Source organism: Lithobates pipiens, unplaced genomic scaffold (genome assembly GCF_037356315.1).
Source record: "Lithobates pipiens isolate NorthernLeopardFrog02 unplaced genomic scaffold, aLitPip1_a1.2 Scaffold_18, whole genome shotgun sequence".
Taxonomy (NCBI): Eukaryota; Metazoa; Chordata; class Amphibia; order Anura; family Ranidae; genus Lithobates; species Lithobates pipiens.
The window spans coordinates 164374009-164398191 of record NW_027507758.1 but is presented as its reverse complement, the minus strand read 5'-3'; the positions used below and the strand labels follow the sequence as shown (position 1 = coordinate 164398191).

Genomic DNA, 24183 nt, shown 5'->3' with positions numbered 1-24183 from the left:
GTGCGACCGTGTGTATGCAACACAAGTTTCGGCCAAAATCCGTGAGAAAAAATCTGACGGTTTTTGTGGTCGGAATGTCCGACTGTGTGCATGGGGCATAAGATTAAAGCCTCATGCACATGATCGGACTTTGTACAAACTTTCCTGTGGATTTTTATACAAAGGGAATCGGCGGAGAACTTGTATTGCATACACAGGGCAGGACTTTTTCAGCCAACTTTCACCAAATCACGTGCTTTTTCTGCTCTTTACCGCCACCTTTGGTCAACTTCTGTATTGTTGTCTGATCTTTTGCATTGGTTGTGAGCATGCATGTTTGTACTTTGTACAAAAGTCCTATGGTTTTCTTTACACACGATCAGACTTTGCTCCATCAGACTTTTGTTGCCAGAAAGTTTGTCCGTTCGCACAGCCAACAAAAGTCAGATGAAAACCGAAAAAGTTTGTCCGATGGAGCGTACACATGGTCAGATGTTGCTCTAAAACAGCTAATTTGCATGTTTGTGGTCAAAAAGTCCGGTTGTGTGTACGGGCCTTTAGAATGACTGCACTTCCAAGTGCACTTGCAGTGCAATGTGGATTTGCCTTTCGTAAATAACCCCCACAGTGTCAACTTTATATAGGCTACATAAATGCAAATCATGTTTGTTAGATCATTTATTTGATTATTAGGAAAATATTCAAAGATTTATATTGTATTATATTATATTATATTATATGTGCATATACATTTTTTTGTTAATGTTTAATTTAGAAAATGACATGACATGGGTTTTAAATCGGCTTTGCCAACATTTAATCGCCAAATACTCAGCAACGGATTTTTAACTAAAAGATGCAGTTTTACTTATTTCTAGTTTAGGAAGACTTAACACTGTTGTTTCCTGTTTAAAAACCAACCAAGGATGTGTGAGCAGCAAGACTCAGCTAGCTAGTCCTTCCAGTAATGCCTCTTAAAGCTACAATGCCATTAAGGATTGTGTGTGTTTTAGACAAATTGCTACAAAAAGAACCTTTTTGCTAACTTTTTTTTTTTTTTATTATTTGTATAAACTTTCTCGGAACCTTTTCCCAAGCAATTCACATTGTGACTCAATGACACCTCCTCCTATTCATGAACACAACCCTGCCCTGTGTGTATACAGGTTGCTATGCAGCCATGTCTCCTGGAAACATTTGTGCTCATTTCGTAGTGCTGGCAGAGCTGTACTCGTTAGCTGACAGCAGAAAGATCCAGACAATATTTATATTCCAATTCCCTTAAAGTTGTCTAGTCCCTTGAGAATGAGCAACAGCAGCCTGAGCAACAATGGCGATTCCCCATCTCCATCCAGCGTCCCAGGAGCCAAGGCAGCTTATGGAAGCAGACACCTTCATAATAATAGAAATACAGCCTTCCGTTCCGTCTCTCCAACCATCTCACTAACGGGAGAAGAACCAGAGGTACACTTTAAATAATATGATGTTCATTAAATATATAATTGTATTTATTTTTTTATGTGGCTCAGAAATTGTCAAAATGTTGGGTTGTTAAAGGATGAAAATTGGTATCTGCGCCTTACAACCATTATTTATTTTATTAATGTTGTTATGATATAAAGCTGTAGTGAACACAGTAGATTTTCATAAAATACGTTAATAAAAAAAGAATGGCTGTATGTTACCAATAAACAGTTGATAAAAAGCTACACTTTATTTGTTCAAATTGCTGATCCATCACCCTGGCCAAGTTTTTTCTAACTTTAGTGCATGTGTGATGAAAGGATTATTCCTTTTTTTATATGAAAAAATGTGTTATATCTTGAATTATCATTTTCAGTCCTATATTTAGCCCCTACACTATATGTCACCTTACAGTCCACATATTTCATTTTCTGCAATCATCAACAGTTGGTGAATTTTTGGATACATCAATACTGTGTTGTCATACCTTATTAATATAGTAATTAGCAGAGTGTACAGAGTGGAGTGCTATGGTACATAATATAAAACGTGGAGTGAAGCAGTGTGGCTTAAATAACCTGTAGTGCAGCATATGGATTTTGAAGGTCTAGAACAGTGATCCTCAACCAGTGTTCCATGGGACCCTAGGGTTTCTCCAGAGGTTGCTAGGGGTTCCTTCAGCATTGGGCAATTTTTGCCTCTCAGATAAGTTCCCACCGACACTATTGCTCTTTTTAGCTATCTGTAAGGAGGTAATTCTTCCCAATGACCACAAGTGTAAGGACCATTCTTCCCAGTGACCATCACACTAATGTATCATGAGTTGTAGATTTAAATTTTTTAGAAGGGGTTTCCCCGAGATCGGAGAACTATATCAAGGGTTCCTCTGTGTTGAAAAGGTTGAGAAAGGCTGATCTAGAATATACAGCGTATAAAGTATGGCATTCCAGGGTACATAATATGCAGTACAGTATGTGGGTGCAATGTATACTGCAAGGTATGGAGTGTGGTGGTCAAGAGTATTCTACGTACATTGCAGGGTATGGAAGCGTGGAAGTCCAGAGAACATTATATACACAGCAGAATGTATTGTGTGTTAGTTCAGAGCTTGTAATGTACAGTGTGGTATATGGAGTGCTGTGGTCTAGTGTATGCAATTTACAATGCAATGCATTGAGTGTGGCAGAGGAATAACTAGAATCTTTAGGGCCCCAGTGCAAGTAACAATGACCCCTGGCCAAGGCCTGACCCCGTGACTCCGTCTGGGGCCCTTCTCTCCAAGCCCCGGCTGGAGGCAGAACACCACTTTTGAGACCCTGGTAGTTCCGCCACTGATGTCAGTAGTTTTTATTTTGTTTATTTTATTTTTATTATTTTTTTACAATTTTTTTTATTTTTATTTTTTACAATATCTTTTTTATGACTTTTTACAATTTTTTTAGGAATACATTGGGGGGCTTTGGTGAGATATCAGGGGTCAAAACAGACTTCTGACGTTCCACCATTGTAACAGAGAAAGGAGGCTAAGGACACAGCCCTTAATCTCCATCTCTGCAGCCTTAGCTGCACAAAATGAATGGATAGGTGTAGCACTGTACACAACTTCCCATTCATTCACAAACTGAAGCATAGTTTATAATGAATCAGTTATGAAAGAACAGAGTCAGTGATCGATACCGATTGGCTATTTGGACAAGGAAGGGGCTGGTAAATACCAGCCCCTCCCTTAATCTCCGTCTCTGCAGCCTTAGGCCGCGTACACACGAGAGGATTGTCCGTCAAACTAAGTCCGTCAGACAATCCGACAGACAGTCCGTCCTACTTTTAAATGAACGGACTTGACCACACACGATGAACAGACAGTCCGCTGAAAGCTTGCGCGATGACGTGTACAGCACGTACGACGGGACTAGAAATACGACGTCCAATACACTGCAATGCAACCTTCGGCCGTGTAAATCCTTTCTGAGCATGCGCCATACTTAGTCCGTCCAACTTGCCTACTCACGAGCGGACTGTCCGCTGAAACCAAAGTTGGACGGACAATATTACGGAAATTCCGAAAGACTTAGTCCGCCAGACTGTCCGCTGAAAAAGTCCGCTGAAGCCCACACACGAGCGGACTGTCCGCTGAAACACGTTTCAGCGGACCAAGTCCATCAGACAGTCCGCCTGTGTGTACGCGGCCTTAGCTGCACAAAATGAATGGATAGGTATAGCTCTGTATAGAACTCCCCGTTCATTCACAAACTGAAGCATAGTAAACATAGTTTACAAGTTATTTCTTAGAAAACTCCACTTACCTTTCTGCCGCAGGGTTATCTGAGATGAACACAAACTTCACCCTTCATGGTGGGCTCCGAAACCTTAAGGAGCAGGGGAACTCAGAGGTTACCCACAATCCTGGACCAACTGCACCCTGCCAGTAAAAACTTTTTTGGCCTTACTACCAAAAAGTACTGGATCCCAGGGTCCAGCTCTCTAAAAAGAGAAGCACTCGCAAGCAAAACCTTGTTTCTTTGGACACGAGGCCCGGGTACCGTTCTTTAGGCCCATTAAAGGACACTCTGAACGGATCCGGTCAGCATGGCTAGCCCCAGCAAGGATTGCTCCAGTGGAGCTCAGCACAGGGCATCTTTGCTCATGACCAACACCTTAGACACTGGCGAAAAAACTGAGGTAGTCTCAGTAGTGGGAGGGTTTATATAGGAAGTGCACTTCTGGTTTTAGGGCATGCCAGTGTCCATCACCTAAAGGTGGCCTATTAACCCACATAGTAACTACTATGGCTCTGTGTCCCCTGATGTACATCAAAGAAAAGGATTTTACAGGTAAGCTGTTTTAAAAATCCTGTTTTTAAGCAGAGTGAATGGTTGGGTCACATTTTTATTGCCTTCTATGTCAGCTATAGGGAGATTTTACCCTACTTCCAGACTTAACAAGAGCTTTAAGAGGCTTTGAACTTCTGACAATGTTATTATTGTTGTTTGTGCCAGTGACAGCCTGACAGAAATTGTAGCTCTTTCTTACTCCATAAAAAAATGGTTTGTGGTTTGTCGAAGTAAGGAGCTGTTCACATGTGTAGAAATGATGCACTTGTGAAAAACATGAAAACAAATGAACTATACTCCAAAAAGTGTAAAGTTAGCTTAAAGTGGAATTCCGACTATATATCTAACTAGTAATAAAACTGTCCCCCTCCTCCTCTAAATATGTTTTCTAATTAACCTGTATAAGAAAGATGTGTGCACTTGTGGGCAGGTGCAGTCTATTTTTTCCACTGCAGGTCGTGCTCAACCGCAGCAGCAGTGCTGAGGGAGAAGTCAGGAGGAACATGGTCCCTCTTTGCTTTCCTGGGTCATTGGGGCAGCCATCTGGCTCGATGCTGACAGCCCATGTAGCAGAGTCTTTTTAAGACCCTCGCTCTTGTGTTTGGTGCTCTTTTAGCATGTAGATAAGGTAGGGACAGATCACCTGTCTGTCAGGGACAGTATTAGCGGCAGGGAAACATTCCAGATGAGTAGAGAAAGCATAGGGACCTGCTTCTCTTCCTGGAAATCTCCCCACTTGGGCTCGGACCAGGCAGGCCACATCCCCCCCCTCCAGACAGACATTGTCAGTTTAGCTGAGACCCGGTCCATTATACGCTGTTGACATCTGTGAGTGTTCCCAGTTGAAGTTCTTTCCGCCAACATTGTTGTAAGCTGTTTTCCATGTCTTCTATGCAAATTCTGTCAATTGCTTCTGTGTGTTATTGCTGTTGCACCCAACCACACGTGCAGCCAGGGTATTTTACATTCCATGATGGGTGTGGAAGCAGGAGCAGACGCCATCATGGCACAGTTAAGATTGGCCCTGGCCCTGGCCCTGGTGCCTAAGTTTAATGGCTCCCTTGGCAGAGTGGGAGGGGAGGCTAAAGAGAGCTGTGCCCCTGTACCAGGTTCCTGCCTAGTTGATCATGGTGCTAGTCAAAAACTTATTGAAGGATGATGCCCAACAAGGAATAATGGCTCTACCAGAAGAGGACCGGGCCACCCTGGAGTAAATCATGACACACCTAGAGGGCCTGTTCGGAGAAAATTTGATGGTCCCATAGCTGAGGCATAGATTATTTGTCTAGAGACAGCAGGTGGATGACAGTCTCACACACTTTGCGGTGCCACTCCAGTGCCTCTGGAAATGACTGGAAGAAGAAGGGCCACATACTGTGAGGGGGCAGCTCTTTGCAGATCTGAAAGCAGGCCCAGTCAGGAGGGCCCTGCAGGAAGGAATTAGAGTACAACCCGATATCTCTCACGAGATTGTGGTGGACACAGTTGCCCGGAAACAGAAAGATGGTAGCAATAATTAAAAAGTATGATCTGCTGCATATGAAAGAAGAGACTTTGGCCTCCTGACCGCTGGACATACAGACTACACTAAGGGAACTCGCCTTGGACGTGGCTTCTCTGAAATAACAGGTGTCCATGCTTCAATGGGATTCTGCATCTCACTTTAGGAGCAAGAATCCACTATGGAGGGACCAAGAGGAAGATCATAAGTGATGGTGGTGTGGTTGTTATGGCCATGTGAGCATGAACTGTGGCAGGCCTAAAATTAAAAGCATCTGCAGCAAAAAACTAGCAGCTTCCAGGGGAAGGCGGACGATCCCCAGGACCAGCAACACAAGATCCCAGCTAACCACAGTCCATGGTTGCCCCAAGTCCAATGGTGTCTGCCATTTTCAATGGCCTGGAGGTCCCATGCCTAATCGACACAGGGTCTGAAGTTACAGTCATCAAGTATGACTTCTTTATTCATCGGTTCGGGATGACAGATCAATTGGACCTCTCCTGGCTTTCCCTTAAAGCAGCCAACAACTTGCCCATCCTGGTGGAAGGTATCACCTGGGCAAAGATCCAGATTGACAACCAGGTGTTGGATTGGGTAGGAGTGGTAGTGACACGTGGCTCAGTCAACTCTTCAGTACCCATTGTTTTGGGCATGAATGTGTTAAAAGACTTTGACTTGCTCCGCTTGCTGGCCAAGTTTGAATATTCTGGCCGGCGGGCACAGGGTGGCCAGGAAACAGCCCAAGCAGGTCAGGGTTATTTGTACACCCCCTAAACAGAAGCTGCCATTGGCACCCCTCCAACAGGTAGTCTGGTCTTGCCCCATTGGGGCCCACAAGAAACTTCAAGGGGTCACAGTGATGATAGAACTCCACAAGGACCCGATGACGCCCGGAGAATGGCTGGCTACATGCACCCTGTCCAAAGTTCACAAGGAAAAGATCCTGGTACAATATATCAATTTGGGGACCAACCCATTTCCACTCCCCAACCATGCTACTTTAGCAGACTTGTACGTGATACCCCGTCACATCATGTCGGAAGCACAGCCTCGGTTTGGTGCACCTTTAGCATGTGGATCGTGTAGGATAGGTCACTTGTCTGTCAGTGACAGTATTAGCGGCAAGGAAAGGTTCAAGATAAGTAGAGAAATTGTAGGGATCCACTCCTATTCCTGGAAACCTCCCCACTTGGGCTCGAACTGGCCAGGCTGCATTTCACCCCTCCAATCAGATGCTGTCAGCTCGGCTGAGACCCACCCTGCTACATGCTGTTGTCAATCATGAATGTTCCCGATTGGGCTTCTTTCAGCTGGGCTTGTTGAGAACTGTTTGTTCTTGTCTTCAATACAAGTTCTCTCAATTGCATCTGGACTGAGTGTGTATTATTGCTGCCACACCACGTTGCACCCACCCACATACTTATCTACTTTCAGGCAGCTCCAAGCTGGTGAGGTGATTTCTCCTGTGTTAGCTAGCGGTGACTGCAGGGGAGATGGCTAGTAAAGCCTGTACATCCAGGGCTGGTGCAAGAATTTTTGACATCCTAGGTGAAACCTAATTTTGCCGTCCCCTTTGGCTCCACCCCTGATCCCACCCCTTTGTCCTGCCCATGTATACCCCACCTTTTTAATGAAGTGTCCATCAAATGCAGCCCGCCAGTGCCCATCAATGCAGCCTACCAGCGCCCATCAAAGCTGCCACACCAGCACCCATCAATGAATGTTTGCTTGTTTCTATTCATTCAGGAGTCAGGACAAAGACACAGTCCTCCGCTGCCGCTGCACCCCTGACACTATGTGCCAATGGAGTGGCGGCTGCCTGCTGATGCTGAGACTCAGTTGGTTGCTGCCGAGAGAAGAGAGTAGCCCTAGGCAGCAGTGTGTCCTAGGTGGCTGCCTAGTTTGCCTATTGGTAGCACCGGCCCTGTGTACATCAATCAAAGGCTTCAGTGGCCCATCCTTTGTCGGTGCTGCCTCCTGTAGGGACAGCTTTAAGGCTAGTTCAGTGCAAAGGCAGAGATTCCATTTTTAGTGCACCTATAGTTACAATATAAAAGATTGTGAACTGGCAGGGTATTTATTGCCTTAGGAATGTACATTGAACTGTGTATTGGCAGTTCGGTTTACATTCCAGCATAATGACTAAAGTCCTATGCATGTGCAGGAGTGATGTCATCCCATGCCGGCCAATCAAGATTGAGGAAGAAGCTGGGGAGAAATTTACGGCAAGGCACTTCATGGGTGTCAGACCGTTAGAATTAAGGTAAGCATTTTTACCATTAGTTCCACTTCAAGTTTGTATCTTTTCAGACATAGGTTTAAGGTGCTGCTTCTTGTAGATGATAGGGCTACTTTAAGGCTAACCTACAAACTAGTGATATTGAGTGTGTGTGTGCTCATACTAAATTCCATTCTATTTTTTTATCAGGCACAAGAGCACTTTAAACGTAATAGAATACGTGTGGACTTTATGGATGAAACTGTGGGAACCAAAAGTGGTAAGAGGTATGAAATACTAAAAGATTGCAAGTTAAAAAAAAAAAAAAAAAAAAAAAGTACCATGTTCCTTTTAAAACTTTGGACTCTGGTGCCAATATTCATTAGAAGTTGAACTACATGCACACAGCTTGTTGAGCTACATGCATACAGATGAAATACAAATATGGGAGCTGTTTTGCCAGCCAAACCATTTGTATTTCTGTCCATTCAGTTTTGAGATTATTTAGGACAGATTGAGGTTAATAATTACAGATTAACATTAATTTGTGCATTTTTTTTAATCTGCCTGCAGTTTAGCTTTTTTTGCGATATGTATAGGAATAAATTATATTTGCCCGTTGGATTATACAGAAAAATATTAATGTAGAAATGTGTGGTAGCAAAGGGGTATGATAAGAAATAAGTTTACACTACATGGTCTAAAGTTGTCACGGGCAGGTTTTTTTCTAGATAGGGAGGTAAGTAGCTCCACAGGAAAATCACAACTGAAAAAAAGAGAAAATCCCCAAAAACACTACAAAAAAGGGAAGGAGTAGGGGTATGGGAAACAAGAGAAAAAAAATAAAAAAATGAAAGGGAGAATACTTTGACTGCAAAAATAAATGAGCACAGTATATAGAGAGCTTTATGGAAAATACTAAATAAATATGAATCCAAAAAAGATAAATGTATAAAAACAACATTCATTCAAATGACTGTACCTCTAACCCTCAATTAAAAACAATAAAAAACAATAATCATTAGCCGAATCTCCTGGAAGGAACTAATGAGTAGAATTGTAAGCTCAGTGCAATAGTTGTGGTCAAGGAAAGTTGGATACAATTATATCAACATGCGTATGCATCATATAATATCTTAAAAAAAGTATATATATATATATATATATATATATATATATATATATATATATATATATATATATATATTATATATAAAGAAAAAAAACAACCAATAAGCAAAAGGAAAAAATTAGTGACAGAATTAATATATGTCCACCATACAGACTGAGAAAACCATTAAAACCATTGAATAATTATCATTGGACAAATCATGTCTGGATTTCTGCTCAGAAGCTTCCATGTTGTACTTGAACAAAACTATGTCTAATTTTTACAGTCTAAGGATTGGTCCTTAAACCAGTAATACGTTTGTTGTGGTATTTTATCACCAGATGTATTTTCCTTGTTAGCTAGCAGATCTGCACCCCAAAAAACGAATTTTTATGTAAAACTTGACATTTAAAAGAACATTATTATCGCACTTAAAGGTTTTGAGAAATTAATTTAGTTGGTGAAGAAATAAAATTACTGCTAAAAATTATATATTGCTTACAGATATAAATGCAGTAGCACCATAATACTTTGCTCACAAAGTCTGCAGATAAAGGAGGTGGAGTTTGTACCATAGTGAATATGTTATGATCATTGCTATAGCAAAAATGTCCACACCTTCTAACATGACCTACTCCAGTAGTGACAAAATAAGCCACTGTTGATTTTATTTCTGCCTTTCTGCTTACATCATAATGAGTTTAGTCATGGAACCATTGTGATAGGTTTGTTTAATGTACTCTTGTTATGAGAGAAAAGTGGGGGCTGCAATTGCCAAACCAACTTCTGAAAATACTACTTGACAGAAGGCCATAGGTTAACCACTAGCTTTAATGCTTTCTTAAGCTGGCCATATGTCGTTTGTTGTTTTTTTCATTCAGCCAGTGAGCTGAAGTGAAAAACAAACCAATTCCTCCATCCACATAAGTAAGGTGGATGAAGAAATCTTCCCAGCTGAGACATTGCATTCTGACAGTGGGGTTCTCCATTGTCGCAATGGACTGAACAACAAAGGTTTTCCAGCATTTCAGTTTAACAAAAGTCAATGCAATTTTCAACTTCTGTTGAACAGGGAAGTCCACACATGGATTGAAATTCAGCCAGTCCCTGCTTAACCCGCCAAATTTCAATTTATCTATGGTCAGCTTTAGTCATTGACTTGCAGCCCCCATTTTTCTCTCATATCTATGGTCAGCTTTAGTCATTGACTTATGTGTGTCAAAAGTATCTGTGAAGTCCTTATCATCATAGGTCAGTACTTCAGCAAAAAGGGGAAGTGTTACAGCCAGGAAATTGAATAAAATAACATTACCGACTGTCAGATTAAACTCAGTTCGACCTGTCAATAATCCTTCTGTGAACAGATTGAAGCTTTTGTCAGGGCAAAATAAAATAAAATAGGCAATACATCTATACAATATATGCACATGCTCACACATTTGACGGCCCCACCTACTTGTTTTTTGCTAAAGTACTCAAACCCACCATCTGTCCTAATATCCACAGTTAAAGATAAACTTGAGTTCAGTTAGCACTTATGTTCAGCTGAGCCTGGAAGGAAGTACCCACCCAATCTTCTATGGCCTGGGCATTCCCTGCCCCACTGCTGCATGTACACAAAGGCATGGGATGCTCATACCATCATTGACCTAATAAGGCCATATAGCCTCCAGTTTCTGTGCATGCAGCTGTTGGGAAGGAAATGTTCAACTGCAGATGATTGGGATGGCACTAATAACTTCCTTCTTGGTTTGGACAAACATGGGGTTTGGACTAACGACTCGTAGCCTGAACATAGGAACTTGTTTTTCTCTTTAGGATAAGATAAGAAGTGTGCCTAAGGCCGTGTACACACGACTGGACTTTCCGGCAGACTAGGTCCAACGGTCTTCCCAACGGACTTTCGGCAGACTTCCAACGGACTTTCCGAACGAACAGACTTGGCCACACACAATCACACCAAAGTCCGACGGATTCGACCATGATGATGTACGACCGGACTAGAATAAGGAAGTTCATAGCCAGTAGCCACTAGCTGCCCTGGTGTCGGTTTTCGTCCATCAGACTAGCATACAGACAAACTGATTTTTCGACAGAACTCGAGTCCGTTGGAAAGATTTGAAACATGTTCTAAATCTAAAGTCCGTCTAATTTTTAGACAGCAAAGGTCTGATGAAGCCCACACACGATCGAATTGTCTGGCGGATTCGTTCCGTCAGACCTTTGCTGTCGAAAAGTCCGGTCGTGTGTACACAGCATTAGACACAGGACAGCTTGCAATTTCTGACATAATCAACCGGTATTTTGTACTACATTCATTGAACGGGTTTACCAAAACACTTTTGGGGGTACATTTCTTCTGATACCTATAAGAGTTTCTGGAAAATATGGTCATCCTGGTTTCTGTATACCCACCCAAACCCTATGCCCTAAACTCTTGATTACCTGCCATTCCCCTGGGACCCAAGGAGAAAAGGGTTTCTCCCCCTTCCTTACTTTCCTACTGCCCCGCCCCCCCTTTTACTTTTCCTCTGGTTTCATTCTTTCTCTTAGACCCCTTTCACACTGAGGCGTTTTACAGGTGCTATAGCGTTGAAAATAGCACCTGTAAAGCACCTCTCCTTTCACTCCAATGTGAAAGCCCGAGTGCTTTCACAGTGGAGCGGTGCACTGGCAGGATGTAAAAAAAGGAAGCTTCTTTGAGGCACATTAGGAGCGGTGTATACACCTCTCCTAAAGTGCTCCTGCCCATTGAAATCAATGGGAATTGGGGATTTGCTTTTAACCCTTTTCGGCCACTAGCGGGAGTTAAAAGCTCCCTGCTTTTGGCCAAAAAGTGCTGCTAAAACAACGGTAAATCAGCGCTAAAAATAGCAACGCTTAACCGCCGACGCCCGGGCGCTGTGAGGGTGAAAGGGCTCTAACTCTCACCCTTCACTTCTCCCCTTTTTTTGTTATTTCTAATGCCACCATGTTACAATTTGACAACACCGGTTATCACTTTTACCTTCATGAGTATTATTTTTTTCAATAAGCTCCCTGTAGAAATTTTCACTTTACCGTAAGCAATTATCAATTTTCTTTCTTTGACATTTCTGTTTGGCCACGCAAGTCTCCTACCATGTTGTCAAACAGATCTACCTGTCTTATTATTGTATTATTTGAAATGGTTAATTAAAATAAAACAATAAATAATTATGTAGGCTGCCCCTGCTGACCTTTCCTTTTAAGGATACTAGTGTCAGAAACCATGAAATCAGACCGAAACAGAAGTACAGTTAAATCACACTTGTTCAATAATAAAAGTAAAAAGAGCAAATGTAGTTAAAACATAGCCAAAGTTCAGTAACCAGAAAGGATAGTCAGCCAAGCCAGAAGTCAGGGATCAAAGTAGTGGAACAGCAAGCAGGATCCGGAGCCAGAAGGGATGTCAGCAAAGCCAGTCTTTAAACAGGAATGCAGGAGATGTTTCTTGTGATGTTGACCAAGGCGAAGGCAGAACTCCTCTGGACTGGATGGCTTAAGTAGGCAGGACTGATGAGCAGGATATGAGAAAACAGCTGAGTAACTGTGGAGAGAGATGGAAGCTGGCAATTAGCCGACAGCTAAGTGGACAGCTCAGAGAAGGAAGGGCTGAGCCCAGCCCTGACAACTAATTCCCTGACTGTCATGCTGATGGCAGTGCTTCAATGTTTTCTCAGCTACTAACCAGGAACAAGTACAGAGATGAGGAATTCTGACCCTCAGGTCTCAAAAGTCCTGAAGGTAATTGGCATTTTCAGAAGAATGTCAGAAATTGCAGTACCCATACATTTCTCCTGACAGTTGTAATTAACACAAAATGTGTTCTTCTTCAAATTACTATCATAATTATTTAATCCTACAAATTAGACCAAAATATATATAATATTTTAACTGTATATTTTTATTTGTAGAAACAAGAAAAGAGAAGACATAAAAAAGGTAAGGGACTGTGACAATTAGGCATAAGTGGGCGAGGGTTGGAGTGCTTAGCAACATGTTATACCCTAAATACGGGTGTACCATATTCATATTTATGCAGGATTTATAAAGCACCAACAGTTTGCTATGTGCTTTACAAAATGAAGGCAGACATTACAGTTACAATCCAATTTGGTAGGAGAGGAATCAGAGGGCCTTGCTCATTAGAGCTTACAATCTAAAAGATAACGTGTTCCTAAAGGCAAACTTAGCCCTTAAACAGTACAAACAATACGTAAACATTAACAATAATCATAACAAGTAATATGCCTGGCTTTACAATTAAAAAGTCAAAACAGCATGACAAAATCTCACAAGACTACGATTATGGAAGACGTGAGGCACCCTGGGAAAAAACTGAAAAATAAGTTCTGCTGTGCGAGCTGTGGCAAACAATAGGCATGGCCAGTGGAAGGGTTTTAAAGGGGGATTGAACTGAATTAATGTCTGCTGTATACACTGCACATGTATACCCACAGTCCTTGTACCCGCAAAATACTAATACTGTACCACAACCGACTGTCTCACAAACACACAAAAAATGGATGGATGTAAGGGGGCACTGGAGGAAGTAAAGGGGCAGTCTGGAGGCACTAAGGTGGCACTCTGGCGGTACTAGGTTAGTACCCCCAAAGTGCCCTCTTAGTGCCTCGAGAGTGACCCCTTATTACCTCTAGATTGCCCCCTTACATCATCCAGAGTACCCCTAAGTTGGTGCCCCTAATTTAACAAGCTGAAGTTAGAAGCTGATTGCCTACCCCCAGATCCCAGCCCCCTATCCTATGTGAATAGGTATAGGGTACATAGTACCCCTACTCATATACAAAAAAATTGTAAAACTGAGTAAGAACACAACAGTTTTTACCTTTAACAATATTGTAGATCCAACGTCAATCATGATTAATGCGATAAACTGGGTGACCCTGCCCCTTGTAACGTCATCAATCCAGCAAGAACCAGTCAATAATGTCACAAGGGGACAGGATCACCCAGTGACATCATCTGTTAGCCCTGTTCCTTGGTTTATTTAACAGCGGGATGCGGCAGAGCTGTCAGTCAGCAGGGACCAGCGTCGGGTTGGCGGCTGGCATTTAACCTGATTGAAGTTGGAGCTACACTGGAGGAAATTCTTTTTTTTTTTATAAAAAGCAGCATTTAGGAGCTTCTAGGAATTGTCAGCTTTTTTTTCTGCTGGCAAATCTCTCCCAAAAACACATTTTTTTTCTGCTCCTAGCAGCTGAAGCTTAAAAAAACAACTTTAGACTGAAATAGTGTGCGTGAACACATAGGATAACACTATTTGCTTCTAGAAGCAAAACAAAAAATGGAGCCTGAATGACACACCACAAGTACCTGCTTACATGCAATTCAGAACAGAAAGCCTATTAGCTTGCATTAGTGGTGACATCTAACCCTTCTGACACCATGACAAGGTTCAACGCTGTCACGCTGTATAGCCTTTTATGAAACATGGTCTTGTTATAGTCCTATAACATTTTACTCAGGTTGGCACGGGTCCCAAATACAGCTTGTAGAAATCAACAGATTCTTAAGCCTTGTACATGCGATCGAATTGTTGGCCAACAGAGTGTCAGACTTTTGTCCGAAGGGTGTGTGTGGGGAACTTGTCTTGCATACAAACGGTACACAATTGTCGGACAACAAGCACGAATGTAGTGATATACTACGTGGAATTTTAACTCTTGAGCACCATCCTTTGGGCACCTTCTACTAATGTCGTGTTTGGTGAGCATTGATTCCGATCATGCATGTTTGTACTTTGGATTTTTGTGTGACAGACTTGTGTACATACGGTACGAAAATATGACAAAAAAACATTGTCCGCCGAAAATTTACTAGCCTGCCATCAAACATTTGTTGGCGGAAAGTTGGACAACAATTGTCTGAAGGAGTGTACTAACGGTTGGATTTTAGGCAAACAGTCTGTCATCACACAATTCCTTGCCAAAAATCCGATTGTGTGTACGAGGCTTAACAAACAGCACTGTTGCTACATTCGGCCCACAGTTTCTGAGCCATAGTGAAGAGGGGTTGATACAGCCCAAAAGCATATTCTAGCTCTAACCAACAAGTATGTTTTCATTGTTATTTAAGTTTATCTCTACTTACTGTATATATTGCAGCTCTCAAAGGCATGAATAAAAACTATGTGGATGTCAAAATAAATATATTACTCACATGTTTTACTTAAAGGGCATTGGAATTAAACATCTTGGGATATAGTAATAATCTAACTGACCTTTGAAAGAGCTGTTTAAATATGCATATACATTGAAAACACCCCGAATACCCAGTATGTGGCGAGAGAAAGACACGCTTCCATGCAGAGATGCTTTAAAGAACTTTTAAGTGATAGATGTGTTACTGTGTTCTTCAGATATGGATGGACACAAGCCATTTTTGATCTTTCATATTTTTTAAAGGGGAGGAAAAGTTTTATTTTTTTTCCCAGATTCATACTGTCCCCTGGTGCCTCTGCACTGAGAACCGAGCAATCAAACACCACTGATCGCTCTTTTTTCAAAGCTCCGTGAGCAGAGAGCTGTAGACTGTCAGTCACAGCTCTCTGCTCTTTCAACTCCTTGCTCATTGGAGTGCTGAGCTGTGGAGGGGTGAGGGCGGCCAGCTCAGGCTCTCAGCGGCTCACTGAGAGGCTGAGATGGGTGTCAATTCTCCAGGCACCTGGCGGATCCAGACTTTATTGTCATGATGAGGTGGTGCCTGGACTGACATCTATGATGTCAGCAGAGAGCGGACTTCAGACTGCTCTCAGCTGAAAATGGGTCACAGGAGTGCAAAACGAACTGCACTCCTGTGATCCATAGGAGAAGCCAAGCCAAACAAGCTCAGGCTGGACTTCTCCTTTAAAGTATTAAAAGTTAAGTAAAAATGTAAATTTGGGCGACTGTAAACTCCTGGTCAGTACACACGCTGTTCCCTCTCTTTTTTAGCTCCAAAATGTTTTTATTTGAGTTTTACAAAATTCCAATGCCATAACATAGTCGGAATGCATTTTCATCATAAACATAGAAATTTGTTAATGAAACTTATTGCTGAACCTCCCCATCTTACCCGGGGAACACATGGGAAAGAGAAAACCCTCAAGTAAGGAAAAACATACAAGTAATATCATCCAGCTTTAGAGATTCCCTCTCTTTTTTAAAGCACTGGTCAAGTTTGATCAAAATAAACCTGACGATTTATAGCTTTCCAGCAGCTGTGACAGCTGGTGGAATTTTTTTTTGGGGGGCAGCAAACAGTATGCCAACAGTATGCCCCCCCGGTCGGTCTGTAGCACTTACCCCATAAATGGCGGCTTCCCCTGCTCGGCGGCGGCCTCTCATTCTCCTGCTCTCCACGGGTCAGCACGATGATGGCGGCGGCAGCTTCTGTCTCCTCCCTCCTCCTCGGCGGCCAATCAGGAGCCTTCTCTTTTCGGATAATTGGAAAACGTGTCTCACAACGCTTCTGATTGGCCAGATTGAGGATCAGTTTTTCAACAACAGCGAATATTCATTTGCTGTTGTAACACATCTGGGTGGGATTGGAGCGCATTCTCTGTGATCCAAGCCCATCCTATTTTGAAGCCTATTAGAGCCTCTGGCTCTAATCAGGTGCCTAAATAAAAACCCTGGCCGCTGTAATTCATGCGCTGGTGCCCTGAAAGGGGCCGGACGCATGAATAGGAGGTGGCCGCGGCGGCCGTGGATAGATTTATACTCTGCATGAATCTAGCCATTGCATATAGGGGGTTGGCATGGAGAGAGGGAGCTGCGCCCAGACGCCCCTAATGGATGGGCCGCCACTGTCCAGCTGATTAAAAGAGAAGTTTAGGATTTAGAAAAAAAATAACATTTATACTCACCTAGGTGGATGCAGCTTATAGCTAATGGTGAATCTGTTCCCTGCCAGCTCTGCACTGAGTGATCAAAGACCACTGATCGCTCAGTTCTTAGCATTCTGTCATTAGAGAGCTGGGGACTGTCTGTCTCCAGCTCTCTCCTCTGCCACTCCAGCCTTCACTGAAGTGCTGGGCTGTGCAGGGGACAGGAGGAGCTGGCTTAGACTCTCAATGGACTTGTGTGTAGCTCTGACCCCCGAAGGAGCTGCTGGTTTTATTTAGGCTTACCGTTACCTCACTTGTTTTCTTATCCCTCTTAGGGTACCCGTGGTAGATGGACCAAGGAATATAGAAACTGACACTGAGTCCTCTTTTGGGTTATTTATTTAGAACAGAACAGAGTCTTTTAATAAAGGATAGATGGTTAGGCGTGAGTTCTGGTACTTGGATTGAAAAATTGAAGTCTTTTATAGAAAATCCAGAGAATTGAAACCGTTTCACAACTGGATTTAACAACCCCCGGATAGACCTCTCTCACTAGGCCTAGCAGCCGCTGGGGTGCTCGACAAAGTCTCTGCCACAGACTTGTGAGATACACTTGAGCATTACTGAGGGATGTGGATACATTTAAAGAACTGACATATGGTACCAGGTTCTCTCAGCTGATCCGGCGATACCGTATGTGTGTTGATCCAGGTTGCATCCTTCAACTAAGCCTCCAGGCTCCTTCAGAGAAACCTGCCTTGTGCACGGTCTTCTCCTGAACAGAGTCCTCCCCTGGGGTTCTTCAGTTACTGGGCCTCTTCCTTCAGATGAGACGGCAACGGACCACCCTTGGATCAGTAGGCTCCGAAATCCATCAGGCCAGTCCCTGCAGTTGCGTTGCCTTGGGCCAGCCGGCCCCGAGACTCAGGATGCATAGTTCCACACCCCAGGCCAGGAGGGCCATGGGGCTGGGTCAGGAGGACCACTAGAACCGAACAGACAGAAAAATGAACCCCTTGCCATGTGGCATCGGTACCTTAAATACCACCCCCCAGAATGCACAGCAGGAAAACACTCCCACTCGGCTGGTTCCAAGAGACTAGTCGCATTCAATGCACCCAACTATACTGCGTTTCTACTCTTGCCGGCGGTGACAGCGACACCTGCGGTCAAGGAGAACCCAATGGTACCCAGCTGGTATTGAAACCAGAAATTTGGAAAAATAGTCCTAAAGCCCAACTGTGGCTTCAGGTAAATTAATTTTTCAAAAACCATAGCGCCTGCTGGTCAGGAGCCAGCGTTACATATGTATGTATATATATATATATATATATATATATATATATATATATATATATATATATATACTGTATATTGAAAAAATAGCCAGTGTGCAGCAGGCAAACCGCTCACACAGGACCTGGAAGATCGTGGCTATCACAGTAGTAACGCCAACTACTACAGTCATTGTCAGCTTTCCCAGCCACCCCTCAGGTATGAGATATGCATACTTACAGTGGTCTAGATACTTTCAGTGTAAGTATGCAATAAAGATCAGCTTTAAAAAAATTTTTACAATTCCATGTTATAAAGTAGGCATAGCTTTCCAAAAATACTTATGTATCCCCCTCATTGTAAAACACTGTGTCATCCGAGCACAGCCATGCATAAAAAATTATTAGCCATATATTGGCTCGCCAAAGGGTCCTGCTAAAATGTTAACTGTCTGCAAAATATGATATAGGGATTCCTATCATCTTTTTCTATAGCTAATACATTTTTAAACTCCGAGCCTTTCTAAATTGGGTTTGTCTGTTCTTTTTTGTTTTATTACCTTACAGGCATACCCCAAGTAAAGTGCAAAATCAGGCTCACTTCTGCATAGAAACCAATGAGCTTCCAGGTTTTATAACCAAAACTTAATTGAACAAGCTGGGGTTAGAAGCTCATTGGTTTCTATGCAGAAGTGAGCCTGATTTTGCACTTTCTAGCTTTAGTAAATAAACCCCATTGTGTACTTAAAAGTGGGGTATGCCTGTATTTCTCATATTCTGTGTTTTGGCTTGTATATAAGATAAGGAATATTTAACATATAGACATTACATTTCTAAACATAGATATCTGAGTAGTATTTAATTTCTACAAGTATATCAGAAACTCTGGTACCAACTTATTTAACTCTTGTAGGCACAATATATATATACGACGATGAGCGCCAAATTCAAAGAAGTAAAAACACAGAAAACATACAGTATACTGTAATCTGTAAGATTACAGTACTGTATAAAAAAAATACACATCCCCTTTATCCCTAGTGGTCTGTCCAGTGCCCTGCATGCACTTTTATATTATAAATACTGTTTTTTTCTGCCTGGAATTTGGAGATTGTCCATAGCAACCAAAAAGTGTCCCTTTATGACAAAAGTGATTTTAGACCAGCTAGAAAACAGCGATAATAAATTAGAATCACTTGCAAAATTGAGTGATAGTGATTTGTGGGGAGATCCGTCATCAAACACTAAATCTAATGACAATTCAGCAGATTTCAGTGTTTTTGGATTTGATTACATTATTGAATAATTTTTAGTATTATTTGTTATCATTATTTATAGTTATTTATCATATTATAAACTTTATCATACCCGGGATGTCTACTAGACTCTGGTTTGAACAGATTTAAGAAAGTTATTCCTAAGAATTGCAGGCCTACAATATAAAATGCCAAATTTCCATGCAAAATAATTGTACCGCTTTCAGCACCTAAAATCAGAAATAATCATACCGTCAGGGAGGTTAAGAGAGCATAATGCAGAATGCTGGTCATCTCGTGCCCAAGCAAGATGATGACCAAATGAGTTGCTACCTTACGCTTTCCCTCCTCATCAAGAACCTTTCCCTACCACTAGTACTGTCCCTACTCTACCAACCCACAAATGTGTGCCAAACCTGGGAGCCAAAGCCTTAAATAGGCTCTGCCTGACCCAAGATGGCATCCAACTGGATTGCTTCCCTAGTGACCCAGGAAAACCATAGAGGAACTCTTGACCTTCTTTCCATCTACAAGGCTGCTGCGGATGAGCACCACCTGCAGCGGAGAAAGTAGATTGTACCTGCCTTCATGCTTGTAGGTAAAATTAGTACTACTGTTGATCAGAGTTGAATATATTGTTAGTGACTCAGCTCAGCACTAATATATCATTGACAATGCCGCTAGACTAGTTCATATACTAATTGGACACTAATGAGCAATTAAAATCAATGCTTTTCTGGGTAAACAGGTGATCGTTTTTCCCTGGTTACCTCCAATGAGTTGTGAAATAAATGCTACCAATAAAGGTATCTTCATCTATTGGCTTAATATACAAAATAAGTATCATATACCCTTCATGTGCTGCTGACAATTTTTTAATATTATTCATTGTTATTGTAGATAGCGATGTGTGATTTTATTTCCTCATAATTTTTCAGAGTTGAAAGATAATAGATAACGTCTGTGTTTATAAATATAAAGCCCCATACACACTGCTGATTTTTGTTTTCAGATTTACCAAAACCATGTAGTAGAAGGCCCTCCCTGATTGCATACAAATTGAAACGCCTAAGGTTTGACCTCATTTTATATGGTTTTGGTAAATCTGAAGGAAAAAATCAGCAGAAAATCTGATAGTGTATATGTATATGTGTATATATATAATAACAGCCTGAAGCTATTTTGGCTATACTTCTCCTATGGATCACAGGAGTGCAGTTCTTTCTGCATTCCTGTGATCCATTTTAGCCAGCAGCGGGCTGAAGCCCACTGTCAGCTGACGTCATAGAACCTGTCCAGGCGAACTGCACTACTGTGATCCGTAGGAGAAGTACAGACATACCCCACTTTTAAGTACACAATGGGGTTTATTTACTAAAGCTGGAAAGTGCAAAATCAGGCTCACTTCTGCATAAAAACCAATGAGCTTCTAACCCCAGCTTGTTCAATTAAGCTTTGGTTATAAAACCTGGAAGCTCATTGGATTCTATGCAGAAGTGAGCCTGATTTTGCACTTTCAGCTTTAGTAGATAAATCCCATTGCGTACTTAAAAGTGGGGTATGCCTGTATAGCCAAAATAGCTTTGATTATACTTCTTGCTTAACAACCTATAGGACCCAAGTATGGACAACAAAAAAATTCCATATCCTTTCAGTGCCATCTAACAAATAATAAACATTATTTTTCTAATACTTATAAACACAAACGTTATCTATTATCTTTCAACCCTGAAAAATTATGAAGAAATAAAATCAAACATCGCTGTCTACAATAACACTAAATAACATTAATAAATTGTCAGCAGCACATGAAGGGTATATGATACTTATTTTTTATATTAAGCCAATAGATGATACCTTGAGTGGCAGCATTTATTTCACAACTCATTGGAGGTAACCAGTGAAATATACAAAATTTATCACCTGTTTGCCCAGCAAAGCATTGATTTTAATTGCTCATCATTAGTGTCCAGTTAGTATATAAATTAGTCTAGTGGCATTTTCGATGATGTAATAGTGCCGAGCTGAGTCACTAACATTATATTCACATCTGATGAACAGGAATACTCATTTTACTTGCCAGCATGAAGGCAGGTGCAATCTACTTTCTCCACTGCAAGTGGTGCTCATCTACGGTGGCCTTGTAGCGGAAAAGGAGGTCAAGAGTTCCTATATGGTTTCCTGGGTCACTAGGGAAGCAATCCAGTTGGATGCCACCTTGAGTCAGGCAGAGCCTATTTAAAGTGATTGTAAACCCTCCCCCACAACTTTGTCCCATGTAAATCAGCATAAAAAACCCTCGTGAACACTACTTGTAGATATCTCCTTACTTGCTTAGTATTGTTGTAATCCTTGTTGTTCTGTAGAATGAAGTCACTGAGCATGCCCAGATCTCCCCTGATTTAAGGCACACTCTCTATGTCTTATCTATCTGTTATCAGGACTTCCTACAGCACACCACTGAACTCTGCTAAACACTCAGAGCTTCCTCCTACACACCATGTGACCATGTGACATGACATACAGTCTAAACTTGCCCATTACTGCAGTCTTATCAGCTGAAGCTTATAAGTCTGACAAAGGGAAACATTAGACATCGGCACAAGTAAATACTATGAAATAAACAAGTAAGCTATAAACAGGGAAGCAGGGTTGCCATAGAAACGTTGGATTAAGAAGTAGGCTTGGTTAACAGTACAGGAAGTGCTCAATGTAAGGGCGGAAATACACTCCACTGTGGACTCAGAAAACAATACTTAAGATGGCGCTGCCTAACCCCTGGAAACAAGTTTTTTAAAGTTTCTTTAAACAGTAAGTAATATGCAATTTGGGCTTGATTACAGTGGCTATAGTCTGATAATGACTTATTATAATGGACTAAATGAAAAGAAGCATCAGAGTGGGAGAGTTTACTTCCGCTTTAAGGCTTTGGCTTGCAGGTTTGCCGCACATTTGTGAGTTGGTAGAGTAGGGATAGGTACCCCACCTGTTAGGGACAGGACTAGTGGTAGGGAAAGGTTCCTGATGAGGAGGGAAAGTGTAGGGTTGCAACTCCTTTGGTCATCATCCGGCTTGGGCACGAGATGGCCAGCATTCTGCTCTCTTAACAGACATTGTCAGTTTGGCTGATACCCTCTTTCTGCACATTACTGGAAACCATGAATGCACCTGGTTGGGCAGCCTTCCCACCTGGTTTGTTGTGAACTCTTGCAATTTCAAGTTTTCAATTGACTGTGTGAATTGTTGCCGCCACACCACACTGCACCCCACCTAACAAGCAAAAAATGATGCCTTACATTCATATATAGTGCTGTCTACTAGAGTTAAATAAGTAGGTATCATGGCATGTAATGTCTATATGTTAAATATTCCTTATCTTATATACAAGCCAAGACACAGAATATGAGAAATAAGGTAATAAAAAAAAAAAAGAACAGACAAACCCAATTTAGAAAGACTAGGAGTTTAAAAATGTTTTAGCTATAGAAAAAGATGATAGGAATTCCTATACCATATATTGCAGAGAGGGTTAATATTTTAGCAGGACCCTTTGGCGAGCCAATATATGTTAATCATTTTTAATGCATGCACATGGCAGGGCTGTTTTCGGATGACACAGTGTTTTACAATGAGGGGGATACATAAGAATTTTTGGAAAGCCATGCCTACTTTATAACATGGAATTGTACAGTTCTTTTTAAAGCTGATCTTTATTGCATATGTAGCGGGGTCTCTTTAAGGACTATAAAACTACTGTTCCCAGAACCCCGCTGGTTCCCAGGATGTTTGGAGTTATGCCTCAGAGACTCATGGGGGAGGATATATAAGGAGGGGGAGAGGCCTAGTTCTTCCTCTTTGGACACCCCCCTTTCTCCTAGCAAGAGGAGGTCTGTGCTGGACTGCTGGAGGCACAAGGCCTGAAGCCTGGGCCTTGTGCTCTTTTCCAAAGAGCCCTCTGCCAGCCTAGCTGTACCTGAGAGACATCTTCTCATCCTTGCTGCAGTACACCAGAAGGATTGAAGACTCGGAGGTCGGTGGATTTCTGTTCCTAGACGAATCGGACTTGGACTTGTCCGGGTGGTGAGAGCTGTTTAAAGACAGACACTTTATCTTTATTATTCGTTTGGATTACAAAGTTGTTCTTCAAGTGCACCACCGAAAGATTGCTAGCGAATATTGTTTCACTGGACTTCCATCTAGATCAGTCAGGCCTGACTGCATAGGTAGATAGTGCTGGGTGTTAGTTTACCCATGCGGGGAAGTAGCTGAAAAAGGGCAGCGTTAGAGTTGCATAGCAATACTTTCTTATGCTGATTACTCTGTTTATCTTTATTACTGGTTACTGCAGGGACCTGCTTATGTGTTGCAATCCAAATGTTTGATTCATGTTATTCCTTTTATAAAAACAACAAGTAAAGTCAGTTATATACTTTCAAAGATTGTCTATGAGCTTGAGTTATCCACCCACGCACACACACATATTTAGAGTATAAGTGATTTAATGTGTATTGCTAGATACTAACTGTGCCAGAGTGGGTAGTGCAGATTGCCGGGGGGTTGGTGGAGCTGTGCTCAGGACCCAAACCAAACTTGCGGCCCTCTTAAGTGAGGGTATCGCTATACGTGGGGGCTCGTCCGGGATTTCTGAGACAGCGGTGAACACGCCAGAGGTACTGACATGGACCCACAGGGAGTCAGAG

The 24183-nt window shown here is 42.0% G+C and overlaps 1 protein-coding gene across 1 annotated transcript in view; it reads left to right on the top strand.

The window, feature by feature from the left end:
* The first annotated feature begins 1161 nt into the window (after positions 1 to 1161).
* The window catches only part of CCDC170 (coiled-coil domain containing 170), a 137220-nt gene continuing 114198 nt past the window's right edge, over positions 1162 to 24183 (top strand). Inside the window, exons 1-3 of the mRNA XM_077486340.1 lie at positions 1162 to 1443; positions 8204 to 8280; positions 13040 to 13067. Of these exons, the coding sequence (XP_077342466.1) occupies positions 1285 to 1443; positions 8204 to 8280; positions 13040 to 13067 (264 nt within the window). The 5' untranslated portion in view covers positions 1162 to 1284. The remainder of the gene's footprint in view (positions 1444 to 8203; positions 8281 to 13039; positions 13068 to 24183) is intronic.